We start from the raw sequence: 19,713 nt of genomic DNA on the forward strand, positions 1-19,713 counted from the left end.
TTTGTTTGTTTGTTTGTTTTTGTTTTTTGTTTTTTTGTTTTTTTGTTTTTTTTTTGACAGGCAGAGTGGACAGTGAGAGAGAGACAGAGAGAAAGGTCTTCCTTTTGCCGTTGGTTCACCCTCCAATGGCCGCCGCGGTAGCGCGCTGCGGCCGGCGCACCGCACTGTTCCGATGGCAGGAGCCAGGTGCTTATCCTGGTCTCCCATGGGGTGCAGAGCCCAAACACTTGGGCCATCCTCCACTGCACTCCCTGGCCACAGCAGAGAGCTGGCCTGGAAGAGGGGCAACCGGGACAGGATCGGTGCCCCGACCAGGACTAGAACCCGGTGTGCCGGCGCCGCAAGGCGGAGGATTAGCCTGTTGAGCCACGGTGCCGGCCATCTGTTTTAAGGTTTTGTTTGTTTGTTTGTTTGTTTGAAGGGCAGAGCAACAGAGAGAGGGAGGGAGGGACAGGGGCAAAGAGAGATAAAGAGAGATCTTCCATCTGCTGGTTCCCTCCCCAAATAGCTGCCAATACCAGATTTTGGCCAAGCTGAAGCCAGGAGCCAGGAACCCCATCCGAGAGTTCTATTTTAATAGATGGGAGCCCAAGTATTTGGACCATCTTCTGCTGCTTTTCAGGGTGCATTAGTAAGAAGATGTATTAGAAGTGGAGCTGCTGGGACTTGAACTTACCCACATGGCAAGTGTCAGCTGAGCCTGCTATGCCACAACGCCAGCATCCCCCAAACTTACTTAACCTCTGATAACTTTTCAAACAATGATTTTCCCAGAATGCTTTTTGGAGTATTTCATAGAAATACTTCCTTTAGAATCGATTAGTGTAAACTGGTATCTCTTACAACAGGATTCGTATTTTAAATTATTTGGTTTGGGCCAGCGCCGTGGCTTAACAGGCTAATCCTCCGCCTTGTGACACCGGCACACCAGGTTCTAGTCCCAGTCGGGGTGCCGGATTCTATCCCGGTTGCCCCTCTTCCAGGCCAGCTCTCTGCTATGGCCCGGGAAGGCAGTGGAGGATGGCCCAAGTGCTTGGGCCCTGCACCCGCATGGGAGACCAGGAGAAGCACCTGGCTCCTGGCTTCAGATCAGCGAGATGCACCGGCCTCAGCGGCCATTGGAGGGTGAACCAACGGCAAAAAAGGAAGACCTTTCTCTCTGTCTCTCTCTCTCACTATCCACTCTGCCTGTCAAAAAAAAAAAAAAAAGTATTTGGTTTGAACAATTTCCCTGCACAAAGGGACTTATCACTGCATTCATCTCGCCTAATTCCTGTAAAGACCTGCAATGCTGCTTCCCACTGAGCCGAGCTGACAGGGCCATCTGCTTCTTCCCTTTATAAAGCTTTGCACGGAGTTATTTTCGAAAGAGGAGTTCCAGCCTTTGGACCCTACCCAGGACCTTATATTCCCTCCAGAACTCTTGGTAAGATGAATTGGGTATTTAAGGGCTTGCTTAAGTATCACTGTGCATTAACTTAGCTTTATAAAACCCCCCATGTCCTCTCCTCCATGAAATTGACAAGTTGTGGACATGTCTGACCAGATCATGAAGGCTGCTTCCTCCCCAGCTCACCCAGTCCTGACCGACCCCTTGGACAGAGCTGGGCCTCGGCTGGGGCTGGTTTCTACAGGACTTCACATTGCTCTTCTCACCTGGGTGTCCCTGTCCGCTGTCCAGGTGGCACAGCATTGCTAAGCTTCCCCTCGGCCTTTGGGGCCAATCTGGGGCATTGACCCCATGGAGCACTCTTGGGCGCCTTCCCCACTCCCCTTCCTCGCCCTTCCTCCCGTCGGCTTCTCCATCTTTGTTCTGGGGCATCCACAGTCCCATTGCACAAAATCTCCTTTTCTGAGTGGGTTCTGAGGTGTGTATTCCTTCATTCAGCAAATAATTATTCACTCAGCAACCTGCCAGTGACAGAACATACAGCAAGGAACAAAACAGACCCAAAGATTTGCCCTCGAGCAGCTGCTAACCTTGTGAGAGAGATGGGCAATGAGCGATGTGACAGCTGAAGGCTGCAGGGTTAGCGAGAGGGAAGGGCTAAGGAAAAACGTGAAACAGAGAAGGAGAGTCGGGCACGGGCCGTTGCCGTTGGCAATATGCTGGCTGGAGAAGACCTCGGAGAAGGAGACATTGGAGAGGATCTGGGAGGTAGTGAGGGAGGAGACATGAAGGTATGTGGGGATAGGCAACCCAACCAGCAGGAACAGTAAGCGCTAAGGTCCGAAGGGCAGGTGAACCCCTGGCCTGATCAAAGGACAGAGTGGCGGCCACCCCGGCAGGTGCACAGGAGCGAGGGGAGGATCAGAAGCTGAGGGGGGCTGACCCTGCTCTGCTCAGTGCTGCTGGCCTTTCACTCCATCTGGAACGAGAAGCTATAAGGGAGGTTGGACAAAGGAGGACCGTGTCCCTCGGGTTTCTGCTGCAGTGTTGAGAATGCTCTGCAGAGGCACCAGACAGGGGACATTGGCATCCTGAGATGTGGCAGGGGGCGGGGCCAGGCTGCTGGGTTTGGGGCTGGGGTGGAGGTAGTGAGAAGCAAGGGGATTCTGGATACAACTTGGAAGATTGGATGTGAGAGCTCAATTTGGAACAAAGGTCAATGATAGGTGTTAGCTTACATTGCCACTTGTCCCCCAAAAGCCATCCAAGTTATGGGAATTCAAGCATTAGCTGGTGGGTGTGGTGAGTGTCTTTGGGGGTGAGTGGTCCCCGGAACACCTGCAGTCTTCCAGAGGAATTGACCTCCTCCCCGGACCCAAATAACCCAGGAGCACAGGCGTACACAGACGACATGTACCTGTCATTTGCCCTTAGAGGATGGCAGAGAACCCAGAAAAACCAACCCTGACCTTTTATGGAGAGAGAGTGACCTGGATCTCCCCTGGGACCCTCAAGGAGCTCCTGGAGCTGAAAGTGAGGTACCCAGAAGCCCCTGTCGTCCTGGGCAGCACCTCACTGGGTGAGTTGGTTACAAGGGCTGCCGTTCCACCAGCAACTCAGAGCTGGACTTCTTGTGCCCCACGCAGTTCTCAGTCTACGAAAGCTGCTTTTTAGGGATTGAAAACGCCATCCTTTCTCACAAAGCCAGTCTCCAAGGCTGCGCGCGCACATACCCTGGTAGGTAGGAGGCAGCCTAACACCCTGAGTTGGGGTAGCCTATACCAGAGAGCTTTATAAAATCACCTTGTCCTTTCCTGTTCATGTTCAATATGGCATAGACATCATAGGATTTTGTAAGATACACACAGATGTGCTAACACGCTGCCCACTCAGGTAGCCCCCACCCCCTTTCAGAGCCCCCACGGGCCCTCCCAAGCCACATTTCCTGCCTTTCCCTTCCCTCTTGAAAGTACTCATTAGCCTGAATTTTGCCTTGGCTACTCTCTCCCTTGTTTTTATAATCTCACCACACATATCTGAGTCCCTACACAGTCTTATTAATTTCGGGAGTGTTTGAACTTCACGAAGACAGACTGAGCTGCATTCTTGCCCTGCAGCTTGCTTCGCTCATTCACCCGTGTGGCTGGGCCGTACTCCACCATGCGAACAGGGAACCATGCGCCCATTCAGTTCGCTCTGAAGGGACAACTTGTTGAAACAGCTCCAGCTGTTGTCAAGTTTGGGCTATTACAAGTGTGTGTCTATGTTTCTCCTGGTGCTATGTGTGTGTGCTGTAAGAACGTCTCATCCTTTTTATGTGCCATTTTTTTGCATAAATGCAGGGAGTGTGTAGCTAAGTGTGTCTATTGGGAGAGTGTGCTCAGTACACTTATGTGGCTGGGATGTATGCCCACCGCTTTCTCATCTGTACGCATGGATTGTCAGGCATTCAAGTCTGCATCTGAGCATTTTTAGGAGAAAATTTCAACACACAGCAAAGACGTTTTCTCTTTCCTAACTACCCCTAAAATATATTTTCTCTCCAGGACCTGCAATGAAATCTCAAGGACATTTTTACCCAATACTCCTCTCCCCTGCTAGGATCTCTGAGCTGCGGATGGTAACGAAAACAAGTGATGGTGAGTTTCTTCTTCTTCTTTTAAGATTTATTTATTTGAAAGGCAGTGTTACAGGGAAACAGGGAGAGACAGGTCTTCCATCCACTGGTTCACTCCCCAATGGCCAGGTCTCCCACATGGGTGCAGAGCCCCATGCCCTTGGGCCATCCTCCACTGCTTTCCCAGGCTCATTAGCAGGGGCTGGATTGGAAGTGGAGCAGCCAGGACTCAAATCCTTGCTCATATGGGATGCTGGTGCTGCAGGCAGTGGCTTAACCCACCATGCCACAGTGCCAGCCCCGTGATGTTTCTATAAAATGTCAATGAAGCAATCCGTGCACCAAGCTTCCACTTGCCAAGCCACTCAGAACCCCCTCATCCATGCCTCTCATCTGGCCTATTTCTGGCTCTTTGCCATTTTTCTCAAGTGATGCTACATCCCCATCATGAAACTTCACTGAAAAAATCTTTTCAGGGAATCTGAGGCTCTGGACCATATTTTCCAAGACCTTACAGGAGTCTTGTCAATAGAATGCCACATGACCCAGAGACAATAAATTTGCAGTGTCACTCTTATGGGAAGATGAGGGAGATCAGGTGATGTCCACCCATTGGACAGGTAATTCCAAGGAAGAGGAGATGTTTACAGGGGGAAAGTAGGAGGAATATTATCTGGCACTCACATGCCAGGGACAATGCCAGAGGCCAAAGTGGGACAAAGACTCCTAGTCACTGACACACCCCAAAAGCCCCCTGTGCAGGATACCACATCAGGCGAGGCACAACTCACAAAGTAGGAAGAAAACACGCAGAACTTCACATTCAAGATGCATTCCCTCTCCATCAGCTACTAGTATTTGCATGCCCAGAAGGGCTCAGTCAGTGGCTGATTAAAAAATCTAAATGGAAAAAATGAATGAGTGGGTCAGAACCTTGAATGTAATGGATGTAATGATAATGATCACTTTCTTAACTCAAGCAACAGGGGGTTGATGGGACTGAGAGATTTAGTCAAGATCGATGTATAAGGTCCATGTGCTGGGGGTGGGGGGGTGGTCAGTAGATGGGGAGGAAGGGGACCTGCCCTGGCCACGGTCATCCTAGAATCCTGCCTACCTAGCTGGCCTCTAGCCATCCTGTCAAGCTTGGCTTGAGCTGTGTGTCCTCAAGCCTGCACTTCCCTGGCCTGCTCCCACCTGTCTGCTAGCGACAGAAGCCCTTCTTGGGTTCTGTGCAGTGTCGTGGTTGCACAGCTTCCATTTTGAGACCATTCAGGGAGCGCACCGAATGCCATTTGGAAAAACGGAGGTGTGCGCTTAGATTTAGCTGGAAGCATGGTGTTCACAGGAGGCAGAGGAGTGGAAGAGGGCACAGTGGGAGGTGTGGAATGGGAGCACAGACAAGTGTGGGCAGACGGTTAAGGCAGGAGGCCGTGACCCCACTCTTCCCCCCGGGAATCATGCAGTCCTCCTCTCTCAAGGCTCTCTTAGCGCCACTACCCCTTTCTCAACCAAGTCTTAAATATACTAAGTAAATGAAAATGGTTGCTCCATCTGCAGGGCGGGGAAGGCTTTCCCCCTGCTCCCCTGTCCTCAGGAGGGCCCTGCAGAGTAAAATTCAAACTCCTGAAGTAACCCAAGCCTCCCTTATAGATGAAGAAACTGAGATGCAAAAATGGAAGCAGACTCACCCCAGCTCCCCAAACTGGCTGGTGGTCAGGTACAGCACGCCCCTCCCCCAGGTCCAAAGCTGGCAGCCACGGCCCACTCCCCTTTCCGCCCTGCCCAGCCCAGAGGCCAGTCCCACTGGCTGGCTGCACCCACTGCTGGCTTAGCTTCTGCAGCTGAAACGGAGCCAGATCCGGAAATCTGAGTAAGCAAACAATGCACCGTCCTCCAGGCCTCTTAAAATTAAAGCATGAGTACCCTCTAGTGGCTCCTGGAGAAGTCGCTTTGCCTCTCACAGTTTTCCCAAGGCCCAGGAGACTGAAGGACACTGCGGAGAGGGGCCGGCCGCGAGGAGTGTGGTAGAGCCATCCTCACCACCCTGCACCCCCAGCAGCTGCCCCAGGAAATAAACTCCTGGAAGAGCTATAATCTTGACTCAAATGCATGTCTAAATGTTGCATGTTCGTCCATATTACCTCCACATTTGGCTCAGTATACTTGTTTGGTTTTTTTTTCCTCAAAATCTTCAGTAAGCACTCCAGAAAGTCACTGTATAACAGTCCATAGGCCCAGGAACTCCAAGAAGCATGGGGTGAAAATGAAATCCCCTTTCTGAAACTCATACTTGAAGCCATTTCTAATGCCACTGAAATGTAAGCTAAGTTTTGTGCCCAAGGATGGAATAAAATATGAATAGACTATCCTTGATCTAGCAGGTGAGATGCCCTCATCCCAAATGACAACGCCTGGGTTCAATCCCCAGCCTCAGCTCCTGAACCAGCACCTGCTAATGCAGACCCTGGAAGGCAGCAGTTGTGGCACAGGTCATTGGGTTCCTGCTACTCTTGTGGGAGACCTGGATTGAATTCCTGGCTCCCAGCTTTGGCCCTAGCCAAGTCCTAAACATCACAGGCACTGGGGAGCTCTCTCTGTCTTTCTCTACCTCTCCAATAAATACTAACCCAATATAACCCAGCACAAAGTGATGTGATATTATGAGCAATGGTAATTGCCAAGTGATAGCCTCACAATGGATCCATATGGCCTCAGCCCAATTTGAAAGCGTAGAAGAACCCAGGCAAAAGGGTAGACAGTTGGCATTTCACTCTCAGCTGGGACTTACTTGCTGTTTCCTATTTATGCCAAATCAGAGCCAGTTGTGCTGTGTGATGCTTCTGACATTAATAATAAAACTAAGTCTGTTTCTGAATAAGGCTCTGAATCTAATTAAGTGAAAGACAAGCTTAGCTTTCCTAGCACTTCTACAAAGACGAAACCAGAATTTTTGCAGAAGTTAAAGACCAGGCTCCAGGAGAACAAGGGAGGGGGAAGCAACAGACCTCAGCTGGCAGGCCCAGGGCGGAAGCAGAGCCCATGTTACAGTGCGCTTTTTATAGATGTTGAGTCAGGGAGAGGGTGAGCACTCTAGGCTAAGACATCCAGGGAGGGGGGACAGTTCAGTCCCTGTTAGACAAGACTTGCTTAACATGCAGATAATAGGAGCAGCCAGTGGTTTTCCTGATCAATTAAGTTAGATGCATGGAGGGAAGCCGTAGGGGTATTGTGTATGTTGGCAAGGGTAGGGAAGGTATTGTGCCAAGTCCCTTTTTAATATTGATAAAACACAGCATGTGGAGGGTGAAATATTCTCAAAGATTAATCAACAAGAGAGAAGGCAAAGCCCAACCTGAACCGTGCTAAAAACAGACCAACTGCACTTAGAGCCCTACCCTGCGAGTGATGTCAACTCAAACCCTACAGGTTAGAGTATTGTTCTGCAAACCCCAAGGAATTCTGGGTGCTGATTTTTAAAGGTGCCTGAGTCATCAGCGACTACTGCAATTTGAAGACTGATTAGAACTCTCCTCCTACGCCGGAGTTCCTGTTATTATCCTGCCAATCCGCCAAAGTATGCATGCAGCTGTTGTCAATGGTTTGAATTACTTCCTGGCCAGTTAGCAAATAGCCTTGCTCTACCCCCTAGGATGCTGTCTCACTGCCTCCCAGGTCCCTCTCTGGAAACCCCAAACTCTATAAACCCAATAATGCCCAACATAATGCCTGACACAGCTCCTTGTATTGGGCTCGCTCTTTTCTGATCAGCTGTGGTTCCTCACAGGACTGATTATTGAAGACTTTTGAGTACCAAGTACAAAACCTGCCGTCAAAGCATTTTGTCTAGACAGTGGCCTGAAGATCTGAATGAACTTAGGCTTTATTCGTTATTAAATGATTGGTTTATTTGTTTTTATTTGAAAAGCAGGAAGGAACAAAGATTTTCCATCCACTGATTCACTCCCCAAATGTCCACAGTAGCCTGAGCTGGGTCAGACCAATGCCAGGAGCCAGGAACTCAATCCAGGTTTCCCATATGGGTGGCAGGCATCCAAGGACTTGAGCTATTACCTGCTACCTCCCAGGGTGTGCATCATCCGGAAGCTGGATCAGTAGCTAAGAAGCCAGGACTCAAGCCCAGACACTCTGATATGGAATGTGAGCACCCCAAGTGGAATCTTAACCACTGCACCAAATGTCCACCCAGATCTTTGTCATTATCTCAATGCTATCAGATTTATCCCCTTTAACCACAAAGCAACTTTTCACAGCTTCACCACCATCAGGCAAGAAGGGATCTTAGAAAGTTCTAGTAGGTTCTACCACCATTTGTTGCTGCCATTCATTCTTGCTAGCCTCTATTTGTCCAAAGAAGAATGTGGACTAGCTCAGAAATTCCCAAATCCTGCAATACACACAGGAAAACACACCACCTAGGGAGCCTTTTTAAAAGTCCTCTGCCCGGAGATGCTGGTCTGGTTGATTTGGAAGTTTTGAGCTCCCTATGATTCTCTCTGCAGCCAGCAAGACAAAGGCCTACACAGGCTGAACACCAAGGCCCTGGTGCCATGGTTATGGTTCAACTGTTTCTCTACCACCACCACCACCATTCCCACTCAAAGACTACTTTCTTGCCAGGTCTAACGATTGGGGCGGGCTGCAGCCTGGCCCAGGTGAAGGACATCTTGGTTGAGAGGATATCTGAGCTCCCGGAGGAGAAAACCCAGACCTACCAAGCCCTCGTAAGGCACCTGCGGACTCTGGCGGGCCAGCAGATCCGGAATCTGGCGGTAGGGCCCCTGCTTCCAACCACCACACACACCCAGTGCCTCCTGATCTCACTGAAATGGTGAACTAGCCATGGGTAGAATCTGGACAATTGATGCAAAAGGCACAGTAAATAAATACTTGAAACTAGTGAACACCTTCATAAAGTGTTTAAAAGAGAATCCAAAATCAAGTTCCTTAGAGCAGTTCCAAAGAAAAGAACGTCGTGGTTGTGCTGATCTTGGGGAAAAGTGTGTCCAGCTTGATTCTTGGGCTGAACTGGCAGAAGTATAGAATCTAGAATAGGGAAGGTAGCCTGCTCTTCTCTGGATGGTTCAAACCACTGGAGAAAAGGATGAGAAGAAAGGAAAAAGAGCCATGGCTTGGTTTCCAGAACATGTATGTTCCCTCTCCTGTGTACCCCAAATGGTATTTTAGAAATTCCTGGGACACGAGGAATCTGGGGAAGACAGCTCTCCTTTAAAAAGCTGTCAAGTCCAACGTGTTCTGTGCCCCATCTGGGGCTTGGCCTGGACACGCCAGAGCCTGGCCAGGAGGTGGTGGCTGGAGGGTGAGGGTTGGAGACCACATCTGAAAAAGGAACGGCTGTATGAGGACAGCCAAAGGGAACACAAGAGCTGCCACCGAATATCTATATACTCAGGAGGGCACAGGTGCCACGACACGGGATCACACAGGATAGTCCCAGGGTGACCCATAGGTGAGCCTGCGAGGGGAAGCAATTTCAGCTCGGGGAAAACAAGGGAACTTTAAAACTGAGCTGTTGGTAGAAGAAGGATTCCCTGTCCCTGGCTGTGTTCCAGCCCAGACCACAGCAGCACATGGGCAGTCACTGGACAGTCCTTCACTCGAGGGTAACAGGGTACTGAGATGAGGGGCTGGCTGTCTCTCTCCCAGTTCTGAGATGCTACAGGCTCAATCAGATCCAGGAGAAGTAAGCCAGGAAGTCAAAGGGCAATCATCCACCAATGGTGTGGATGCCCCTGAACCCTGGCCATTGGAGAGCTCATGGGAGATGAGGCTCAGATTCCTAGGGCCCAGGGCAGCATGGGCATCACTGTGGCCACATCCGATCTGGGCAGTGGGAGATCAGAACTGGCTGCAGAGCCTCGCTGCTTGGACTTCTATCCCAAGGCCTGTTACCTCTTACCTGGGAGACCTCGGTCAAGTATCATCATTTCTCTACACCTGAGTGTCCGCACCTACAAAAATCTTGAGGAGAAATGGAATTAAAAGATAAGTCCATTTTGGTGAGGAAAAAAAAAATGAAATCCATGCATAGTTTTTTCATAATACACATTTCCCATGAACATTTTAAAGATACCTCATATGCATAAATTTTAAAATTTTTATACCAAATAAATATTTTTTAAAATTTATTTATCTGAAAGAGAGAAAGGGAGAGGTCTTCCATCTGCTGGTTCATTTCCCAAATACCCCAACAGCTGGGGCTGAGCCAGGCTGAATCCAGGAGCCAAGAACTCCATCCAGGTCTCCCACTGGGTGGCAGGGACCCAACTGTACTTGAGCCACCACCACTGCCTCCCAGGATCCACATTAGCAGGAAGCTGGAGTCAGGAGCCAGAGCCAGGAATTGAACCCAGATGCTCCAACGAGGGACTTTAACCACCTGGTTAAATGCCTACCCCTTGCTGAGTGTGTTTTTTGTTGTTTGTTTGTTTGTTTGTTGTTGTTGTTTTGAGAGGCAGAGTTATAGACAGTGAGAGAGAGAGAGAGACAGAGAAAGGTCCTTCCTCAGTTGGTTCACTCCCCAAATGGCCACAACGGCCAGAGCTGTGCCGATCCAAAGCCAGGAGCCAGGTGCTTCTTCCTGGTCTCCCATGCGGGTGCAGGGCCCAAGCACTTGGGCCATCTACTGCTATCCCAGGCCACAGCAGAGAACCGGACTGGAAGAGGAGCAAGTGGGACTAGAACTGGTGCCCATATGGGATGCCTGTGCCGCAAGCGGAGGATTAACCCAATGTGCCACGGCGCTGGCCCCTTGCTGAGTGTTTTTATAATGAATTTGTATTGAATTTCATCAAGTGCTTTTTTTTTTTTTTTTGTATTTATGGAGAAAATCATTTTCTCCCTCTTTGTTCTGGTCAGTGACTTCTATTGATTTTCTAATATAAAACTAACTTGGGACTCCTAAAGAAATCCCACTGGATCATGATATCTTACATATCTCTATATATTGCAACTCCGAACACTACCCCCTCCTTATCTTTTCATTCCATTTTTCCACAAACTTTTTGCCACAGCATCAAATGTATCAGGAGGTTAAACAGCAGGCAGACGTACCAAATGCTGGGGAGTCTTAGCCGCCGGCAATGCCTCCCTTGTTCCAAAGGACTCAGCAGGGCCCCCTGGGACACTGAACGGAATCCCCTCTGAGAGAAAGGAAAGGACTAAAGTGGCCCAGAGTCCTCCGGACCCTTTCACAGCCACCAGGAGGACCAAAAGCAGGTGCCTGCGGGGTGGAGGAGTTGCGACAGAGTGACCGAGCTGTGACCCTCTCTCTTCAGTCCCTAGGAGGACATGTTATAAGCCGCCACTGCTACTCGGACCTGAATCCGATTCTTGCTGTGGCCAATGTGACTCTGAATCTGGTATCTGAAGGTAAGCCACCCCGGGACACTCTGGACTGCACCTACAAGTCTCCGGTCTTTGTTTAGAGTTTAAGGAATTGTTCTACATCAGAGGCCAGGTCCCTGGCACTTGGTTCACCAAGGGGAGTCCAGGCACATTGCTGCAAGGGGCAGCTGGCACTTCCCTCTGACACCACACACAGGTGCCTGTGCACACACACACAGCCCACGCATGCGTGTTAGCCCAAGTCTGTGCTTGGCCAGGGAACACGGGGTGGTGTGCAGAGGCTGAGGTGAGGCGGCTCCCTGGTAAACCTCTCTTCCTTCCAGTGCACCCACAGTGCCTTCAACTGCTCTGCAGGTGTTAATGCCCTTGCGGCCCGGGGCTAGCCACGTGCCGGGCTGTGCTGGACACCTCACACGTCTCAGATCCACTCAACCCCCCAGTAGGGTAGCTCACTGAGGAGGGCTTCGCCTTAGTTCATTAGAGTTGCTATAACAAAATCCCTGAGAATGGGTACTTTATAAAGAAGAAAAATGTATTTCTCAGGAGGTTGAAAAGTTCAAGGTTAATATACCAACACTTAGTGCCCGGGGAGGGCCTCTGGCTCCATTATCCCATGATAGAAGGTAGAAGGGCAAGAGAGACCTTTTATAATGGCACCCTCAAGGCATACGCACTTCCTGCAGGTCCCACCCTTTATTTGTTTATTTATTTATTTATTTATTTATTTTGACAGGCAGAGTGGACAGTGAGAGAGAGAGAGACAGAGAGAAAGGTCTTCCTTTGCCGTTGGTTCACCCTCCAATGGCCGCTGCGGCCGGCGCACCGCGCTGATCCGATGGCAGGAGCCAAGTGCTTCTCCTAGTCTCCCATGGGGTGCAGGGCCCAAGCACTTGGGCCATCCTCCACTGCACTCCCTGGCCACAGCAGAGAGCTGGCCTGGAAGAGGGGCAGCCGGGACAGAATCCGGTGCCCCGACCAGGACTAAAACCCGGTGTGCCGGCGCCGCTAGGCAGAGGATTAGCCTATTGAGCCGCGGTGCCAGCCCAGGTCCCACCCTTTAAATACTGTTACAGTGGCATTGAATTCAACACAGATTTTGGAAGAGATAAACATTCCAGCCATGGCAGGTGTGAACCCCAGTCCGCCTGACTTCCCAACCAGAGTACTTACCTCTTCTCCCTAGGCCTCCAGCCCTAAAATGTCCCTTCCATTTCTCTCTATCCCTCACTTACAACCCATCCAATACCTCCTTTCCCACTCGCTGTGGGTGGCCGCCAGCTCCTGTGGACTGAAGCGCCCCAGGCTTGCAGGGAGCAGTGGGAGCAATCACAGCCTTGGCCCCCGGGGATTTCCAAGGTGCAGCCAAGCAGGAATGGGCGCTGGACCCACCCTGAGATATCTGTGGGCCACACTGTGCACTCCTTCAGTGCTGGGAATTCAGACTCTCGGTGGCCCACGAAAGGCGTCCACCCCCACGGCTCTCAGCCTCTTCCACTTCGCAGGAGGCCCTCGGGAGGGAGGAAGCGAAAGCCTCACCCTCCTGATGGAGCCAAGCTTTTTGCTGAGTCAGGCTAATGGGCCGGGACAGCCCCAGTGTGTACCCCCAGCAACCACAACAGGAGCAGCCGGGACCCCGAGGCACCAGGATGGTGAGGGCAGCTCCCTTGAGCACCCCTCATCCAGAAATCCAAACCCCAAATCCGCCATTGTTGAGCACTCACACGATGCCACAGTGGAAAGTTCTACAGGTCCCTTCAGGCTCTGTGCATCACATGCATATGAGAGAAATGCATTCTGGGTTCAGACTTGGGTCCTACCCCCCAAGATATCTCATTATCTATATGCAGATATTGAAAAATCCAGAAAAGACCCTGAAACGTGAAACAGTTCTGGGCCCAAGCGTTTAGAAGGAGGCACGCCCACCCAGCGGTAGCGGTGGCAGTGACGGCAGAGCTATGGCGATGTCCTGGGGTCTTGGCCGTTACCTTCTGCTTGTGGGCTCTGCCTTCCCGGCTCAGCCGAAGAGCACACCCCCCACCCCAGCATGAAGCAGCACTCAGCTCACCTGCGCCTGCGCAGCAGCAGGGCACACGGCCAGGCAAAGATCAGCATCCTCTCCTTTGGGGCAGCCCTGCCTCCCCCACTGCTCCACTGATGGTCCAGCCAGCTCGGCATTGATGGCGCCAGGGGTCTCACATCAGAGGCCTTGGGCCACCGTGTGATCCCCGCGTGGTGCCCCCTGGGGGTCCACGTGGCTTTTGAAAGCCAGCTCTGATCCCTAGGAGTTGACAGCTGGGCTGGGAGGAGCGTGAAGCGTGCATGAACGGTTCAGTTTGTTATAAAGGTATAAAGTACCTCTGGCAGGAGCTGACAGTGGCAAGAACCTAATGCCCAGCTGATGTGCAGGCTCTGCGAGGTGTGGAAACAGAGCCCGGGTTAGCTTCAGCCGTGCCCGATGCCTCGATGGTCAGCGCTGGGCGCGTTCTGTGAGTGCGTAGGGAGCCAGCCTCCCCCCCACTCCCGGGGAAGGTTCGCAGAGCGCCTGAGCGAAGAGAAGGGCAAGCATCAGGAGCAGCTGCCCCTTCCTGTGGCGGGCACGGGACCCCCGCGGCTGCGTCACAGCCCAGGCCCCTGCAGAGGAAGCTGATCCCTTCCTCCCGGCGGTGCCCGTGGGGACCGTGCTGAGATGCCGAGATGCCATTTTCTCCTGCAGACGGAGCGCGGCGGATTCCCCTGGATGAACATTTCCTGGCTGGCTTGGCGAGCGCGGACCTTAAGCCGGAGGAAATCTTGGAGTCCGTGTACATCCCTCACTCGCAAAAGGTAACAATTCCACGGGCTCCTTCTCAGGGTCATTTTTCCCTTTGTATAACTGAGCCCAGCCCATCGTTAGAAATCTGAAAACACGTGGCAGGATGACAACTCTGCCCTAAAAACTCGCCGTTTCCTGTCCCACTGCGGACTGGCCCAGCACCGAGGCCCTGTGCCAGCTGCGAGCACGCCTCCCCCTGGTGTGGATATGGGGGTGTTGTTGTAGCTGTGGGGTGCAGCCTACAGAGGGGCTGTGCTCATGCTCCCACACCCGCTCAGGTCCACGGGTTCAAGCCCTGGCTGTGGGGTGGAGCTTCTTACGTCACCCACAGAGGGATGGTGTCTAGGGCTCAGCCCTCCACCCTCTACTGAGTGGCTTACAGGAGCATGAAGGCCTCCAGCTGTCAGCATCTGTGTGACCATGCAGCTGGCTACGGAGGTGGCCTCTGGTCTCAACGCCAGCTCCCTGTGCCTCTCCGCAAAGCTGCAGCTGAAACCCAAAGGACAGTGTTTGCAGAGAAAGGCATTACAAGACACACCACACACACACACACACACACGGGCTCACAACAATCGCAAGCCAGCAAGTCTTAGGTTAGTTAGACTCTGCTTTCAGCTCTGGGTGACCTCTGTTGGTGTTTCCTTTGGAATGGAAACTTGGGAATGTGCTGCCATTCGGGTGCACGTGTATGGCCAGGCAGCAAAAACGAAATGAGGCAAAGGCAAGCAGGAAGCCCCTTGGGACAGTGCAGATGGATGTGCCCCTGGCCAAGGGTCATCCTCATTGCTCTGACCTCGGCCCACCAGGTCCTGGCACCAAGGGGGCAGCTGGGGGCAGCTCCTGCCTCTTACTCCCAATACCAGACTCCCTGGCCCCTGACTGGAAAGTTCTATTTTGCTCCCTACAAGCTTTGCCAAAAGGGAGAGTGGTCATTTCCACAAACCAAGAAATGTGCTAGGCCTCCTCAGCCTGGACGCAAAGCACCTTTAAAAGCCCCTGTGTTAGGAGGGTTCTTCCTCCCCCACGGCAGACAAAGGCCACTGGAGACTGGAGGGAGTGACACGCGGGGACGTTTCTGGGTGGGTGTATATCCTGGCCTCAGAGCAAAAGCGAATGGGATCTGAGTTCCTTGAGGGTGTCCAGGGCCCTGGGGACAGGCCGGGGAGGATGTCATGCTCACGTTGAACAGGAGGCAGCCAAGTGTCCTCTCCTTGAGCCAGCTGTCCTCGTGCACGTCCCCTTAGATTGCATCTCAGTGATTAATCGGAGACACCAAGAGGCAGAACCCATGCCCTTGGCGTTAATAACCCCAGATGGTTTCTGTCCTCACAGTGGGAATTCGTGTCAGCCTTCCGACAGGCTCAGTGCCAGCAGAACGCCCTGCCCGACGTAACTGCCAGCATGCGTGTGCTTCTCAGAGAAGGCACAGACACCGTAGAGGACCTGAGCATTGCCTACGGAGGTGTGGGGGCCGCCCCCATCATGGCGCGAAAATCCTGCCAGCAGCTCCTGGGGAGGTGAGCCACGGGGCCTGCATCCTGAGAAGGAAACTTGACCTGGAGAAAAGCAACTGGGAATCTGGCTCTGGCAAGAGCTGAGCACAGCCTGGGAAGATGGGAACTCCTACAGATAAAATCACTGTTGGTTCTCCCTGTAATTTTGCTAAATGAATTAAATCTGAATTGATTTCAATTCATTAGGTGCCACTCTTGGAGTGGGGGAGCCCACAAAAAAGGCCCAGCCCATTGGCCAGCGCCGTGGCTTGACAGGCTAATCCTCCACCTTGTGGCGCCGGGACACCGGGTTCTAGTCCCGGTCGGGGCGCCGAATTCTATCCTGGTTGCCCCTCCTCCAGGCCAGCTCTCTGCTATGGCCCGGGAGTGCAGTGGAGGATGGCCCAAGTGCTTGGGCCCTGCACCCCATGGGAGACCAGGAGAAGCACCTGGCTCCTGGCTTCGGATCAGCGAGATGCGCTGGCCGCAGTGGCCATTGGAGGGTGAACCAACGGCAAAAAGGAAGACCTTTCTCTCTGTCTCTCTCTCTCTCTCACTATGCACTCTGCCTGTCAGAAAAAAAAAAAAAAAGGCCCAGCCCGACATCAGTCCGGAGGTGGTTTCTCCCCCCCCCCCACAGCCTTCATTTTCTTGGGCGGTTCCACACTCCAGCGAGCCCACACAGGGCAGCACCCCAGGCTCTCACTGTGGGGGTGCACCCATTCCTTCCTCAGCATTCAAGTCTGAGTCTCGTTCGGTTCATAGTGAGGTTGGCGCCTGTGGTGTGTCTCTTTGATACCCGGTTCTAGCATGTTCTGGCTCCAGATGTGCACGGCCCATGCTACAGTGAAACGGGTGCTGTTCTCATCCTGCTATGACCATTAGCCCCTCAATGCAGTCTCTCCAGGCCTTGGTTTTCTTGAGGGGCCTGATTAGGTGACCCTGCGCTCTCTCCCACCGAACAAAGGGAACTCAGAGGTCTCTGAAACATCGCTGTCCAGTGTCCACCCTCTGCCATGCAATGGACTCTGGCTCTAATTGATCCTCTCGACTCCAACCCTCCCAGGCGCTGGAATGAGCTGATGCTGGATGAGGCTTGCAGGCTGCTTCTGGAAGAAGTCCACCTCGTGGGCTCGGTTGCAGGTGGCCGGGTAGAATTCAAGAGGACCCTGGTGGTCAGCTTCTTCTTCAAATTCTACCTGGAGGTGTTGCAGGAGCTGAAGAAGCTGGCAAAGCTGTGCTCTGTGCCTGTAAGTGCCCTCATGGATGAGCTGGCTAGGGCTGCCATGACAAAGAACCACAGAAATACAGCATAGCCCGATGCTGGAGGCCGAAGTCCACAGAGTCAGTGCGTCCACAGGGTCCACAGGGTTGGCGTCCACAGGGTGTGTGCCTTCTGTGGGTCGGTGCCTTCGGAGGGCTCCAAGGGAGACTGTCCCGTGCCTCTCACGTAGCTTCTCAGGGTTGCTGGCAAACTCGAGTGTTTCTTAGCTTGCAGAAGCATCATGCTGATCTCTGCTATCTCATGCTATATGTGATATTTCAATGGTATAGCCACGTTGCCCTTTCTTGTAAGAACACCGGTCATATTGGATAACAGCCCATCCTAATGACGTCATTTTAACTTGAGTACCACTTTAGTAGAGACCCTACCTTATTTGGATGAGGTCACGTTCCAAGGCACTGGGAGGTAGGACATCGAGGTCTACACTGGGGAGGGACATCAGGGCAGCCCATTTGGCTTTAATGTTCTCCTTGTAGCCATGAGCCCACAGCTGTCTGGCAACTTCTGCAAACTGTGGGCATTGTGTGCCATGGCTTGTCTCCTGCTTTAGATCAAGCCTTGTCACTTCCTCCCAGGATTGAGCCACAAGGGGTCCATGAGGCCTTCAGCCCCTTTTGTCTACAGCATGCCCTGAGTGCTAAGATATCACGGTGCCCCTGCCTCCAGCGTGCCATCTTTTCCTTTCAGAATTCACCTTATTGGAGTACCATGGATGTATAGCAAGTGCACCTGTTACCATTCAGGGCATTGTGACACCACCAGCTCAACCAAGATAGAAATAAGTTCTATTACCCCAGAAAGTAACCTTGTGGCCCCCTTGTGTCACCATCCCACCCCTGCTGGGGCAGTCACTGACCTGCTTTGTAGTCCTGTGGATTCATTTTGCCCATTCTAGAATTTTATACCCAATATGAGTTGTGAAATAAAATCTCATTTTTAAAAAAGACCAAAAGTGATGTGAATGCTAATATTGAAATAATTTTCTAACTGTAAACCTTTGGAATAAGTTAATCAAAGTAAAGCATTCTCATTCTCTCTCTTCTTCCGCCCCTCCCCTGACCACCATTCCCCTGTTCCCCAGCCACACCCACCACAGTCCACTGTTTCTAGATCATCTAAGTTCCATTGCCTCGGATGGAGACCTCACTAACCAACCTCATCCCCCAGGACAACCTTGCTGCCATTTAACTCCTGCTTCAGGACACCTGCTATGTTTCAGTGACAGCCGGAAGAGCTGGCCCAGTGTTACTGCTCTCCCAGTAAAGCTGAATTCCTGAGATAAGCAATCAGGACTGGGACCTGTTTGTAGAAAACAGACTCCTGCTTATTCCAGGCTTTATCCAGCCCAAAGTGCCCTCTCCCCCGGCTCAGTGACAGGGCTCCCGCTCTCTGTGATGACATGAGGATCAGATCCAAACCAGGCAGTCCAGCTCCTCGCTGTGTGCTTGGTGGGTAGGGGTGGGGGATGGGTGAGGCTAGCAAGAATTAGAAATAAAGTGAAACCTGAGAGGTGATATGGATTTCGGTTATCCAGGCCTCCAGGATACCTTAGCCTAGTCGTGGTCTTGTAAACCAGCTAAATCCAGACTAACCAGCTCCTCTCCATTGTCTTGGATCCTCTCTCAGGACAGCCGTCATCATCCCGAGGTTGCAGACCGGTTCCTAAGTGCGCTAGAAGATTTCCCAGTCACAGTGCCCCAGGGAGTGCAAATGTACCAGGTCAGTGAGTTGAACGAGATGGAAACCTAGAAATGAAGAGGTACGCTCAGCCTCTGCAGAGCCAGTCAGATCGCAGGTTGGGGGATTTGTTCTGACTTTCTAGTTGTTGCTTGCACTTGGCTCGTGCGTGGTCTACGGTAGGGAGGCTCTGGGATCCAAGGTCAGGCCCCGGCTGCCACTAGATGGACTCCAGGCTGAGCCAACCGCCTGACGAATCAGCAGACTAACGATTGTGGTCTTTTCACAGTGGTGTTCTTGGGTAATTTGCTTGATATTTATTCAGAAGAGCAGCTGAGCCAGGAAGTTCAGCCTCTAGCCCTGATTGCAAATGTTTAATCTCCGGTCAGCAAACAAGAACCCTGCAAACAACTGAACTCAGCCTTCTGGAAGGAGAATTTAGAAATCACTGTTCTCACTGGCGCGTGTCCCCTCTCCTAACCTACCTCTGCAAACACAGGCGTGCATGCATACAAATGAGCATGCACACACACCCCCACACCCCACACCCCACCCCACACACACACACACATCCCCTGAGAAGAACTCCAGAATAAACACTCCCTGCCTTTCTGAAACTCCACTCATAGGAGCAGCCAGGACACCCTGCTCTACATCTGGGAGGGCATCATTGCCAAGCCCCACCCTCTGCCAGCCATGCCAGCTTCCGGCTTGGATACTGGGGCACCCCTCCCCACCCTCAGGAACTGTATCACATTAGGCCTCATTGCCATGATCCTTTATACATGGGCCAGTTGATCACTGGGAACGTGAGGGAGCAGGCAGGGAGGCCGCCTGAGCTCCTGGAGAAGGGAGTGTGGGACGCCGCTTGGGAAAAGAAGTTAGCAAAAGGAGGAGCTGGGTGCTCCTTCACCCACCTGGCCATTTTGCCAGAAGTCAGCCCGTCTGGGGCATTTCCACAGAACTGACGTGACAGTTCCCCAGCCTGGTTACATCATTAAACAGTCACACGACCATCCGACGCGCTCCAGCGTTCACTGCCCAAGGGTG

At 52.1% G+C, this 19,713-nt stretch overlaps 1 protein-coding gene across 1 annotated transcript in view; it reads left to right on the forward strand.

Annotated features, from left to right (window-relative positions):
• The window catches only part of LOC133763299 (aldehyde oxidase 2), a 76,215-nt gene that overhangs the window by 13,260 nt on the left and 43,242 nt on the right, over positions 1–19,713 (forward strand). Inside the window, exons 8-16 of the mRNA XM_062196767.1 lie at positions 1,346–1,426; positions 2,825–2,969; positions 3,937–4,029; positions 8,649–8,800; positions 11,327–11,420; positions 14,110–14,219; positions 15,541–15,725; positions 16,768–16,945; positions 18,613–18,705. Coding sequence (XP_062052751.1) covers positions 1,346–1,426; positions 2,825–2,969; positions 3,937–4,029; positions 8,649–8,800; positions 11,327–11,420; positions 14,110–14,219; positions 15,541–15,725; positions 16,768–16,945; positions 18,613–18,705 — 1,131 coding nt within the window. The remainder of the gene's footprint in view (positions 1–1,345; positions 1,427–2,824; positions 2,970–3,936; positions 4,030–8,648; positions 8,801–11,326; positions 11,421–14,109; positions 14,220–15,540; positions 15,726–16,767; positions 16,946–18,612; positions 18,706–19,713) is intronic.

The sequence above is a fragment of the Lepus europaeus genome, chromosome 1 (genome assembly GCF_033115175.1).
Source record: "Lepus europaeus isolate LE1 chromosome 1, mLepTim1.pri, whole genome shotgun sequence".
Lineage (NCBI taxonomy): Eukaryota > Metazoa > Chordata > Mammalia > Lagomorpha > Leporidae > Lepus > Lepus europaeus.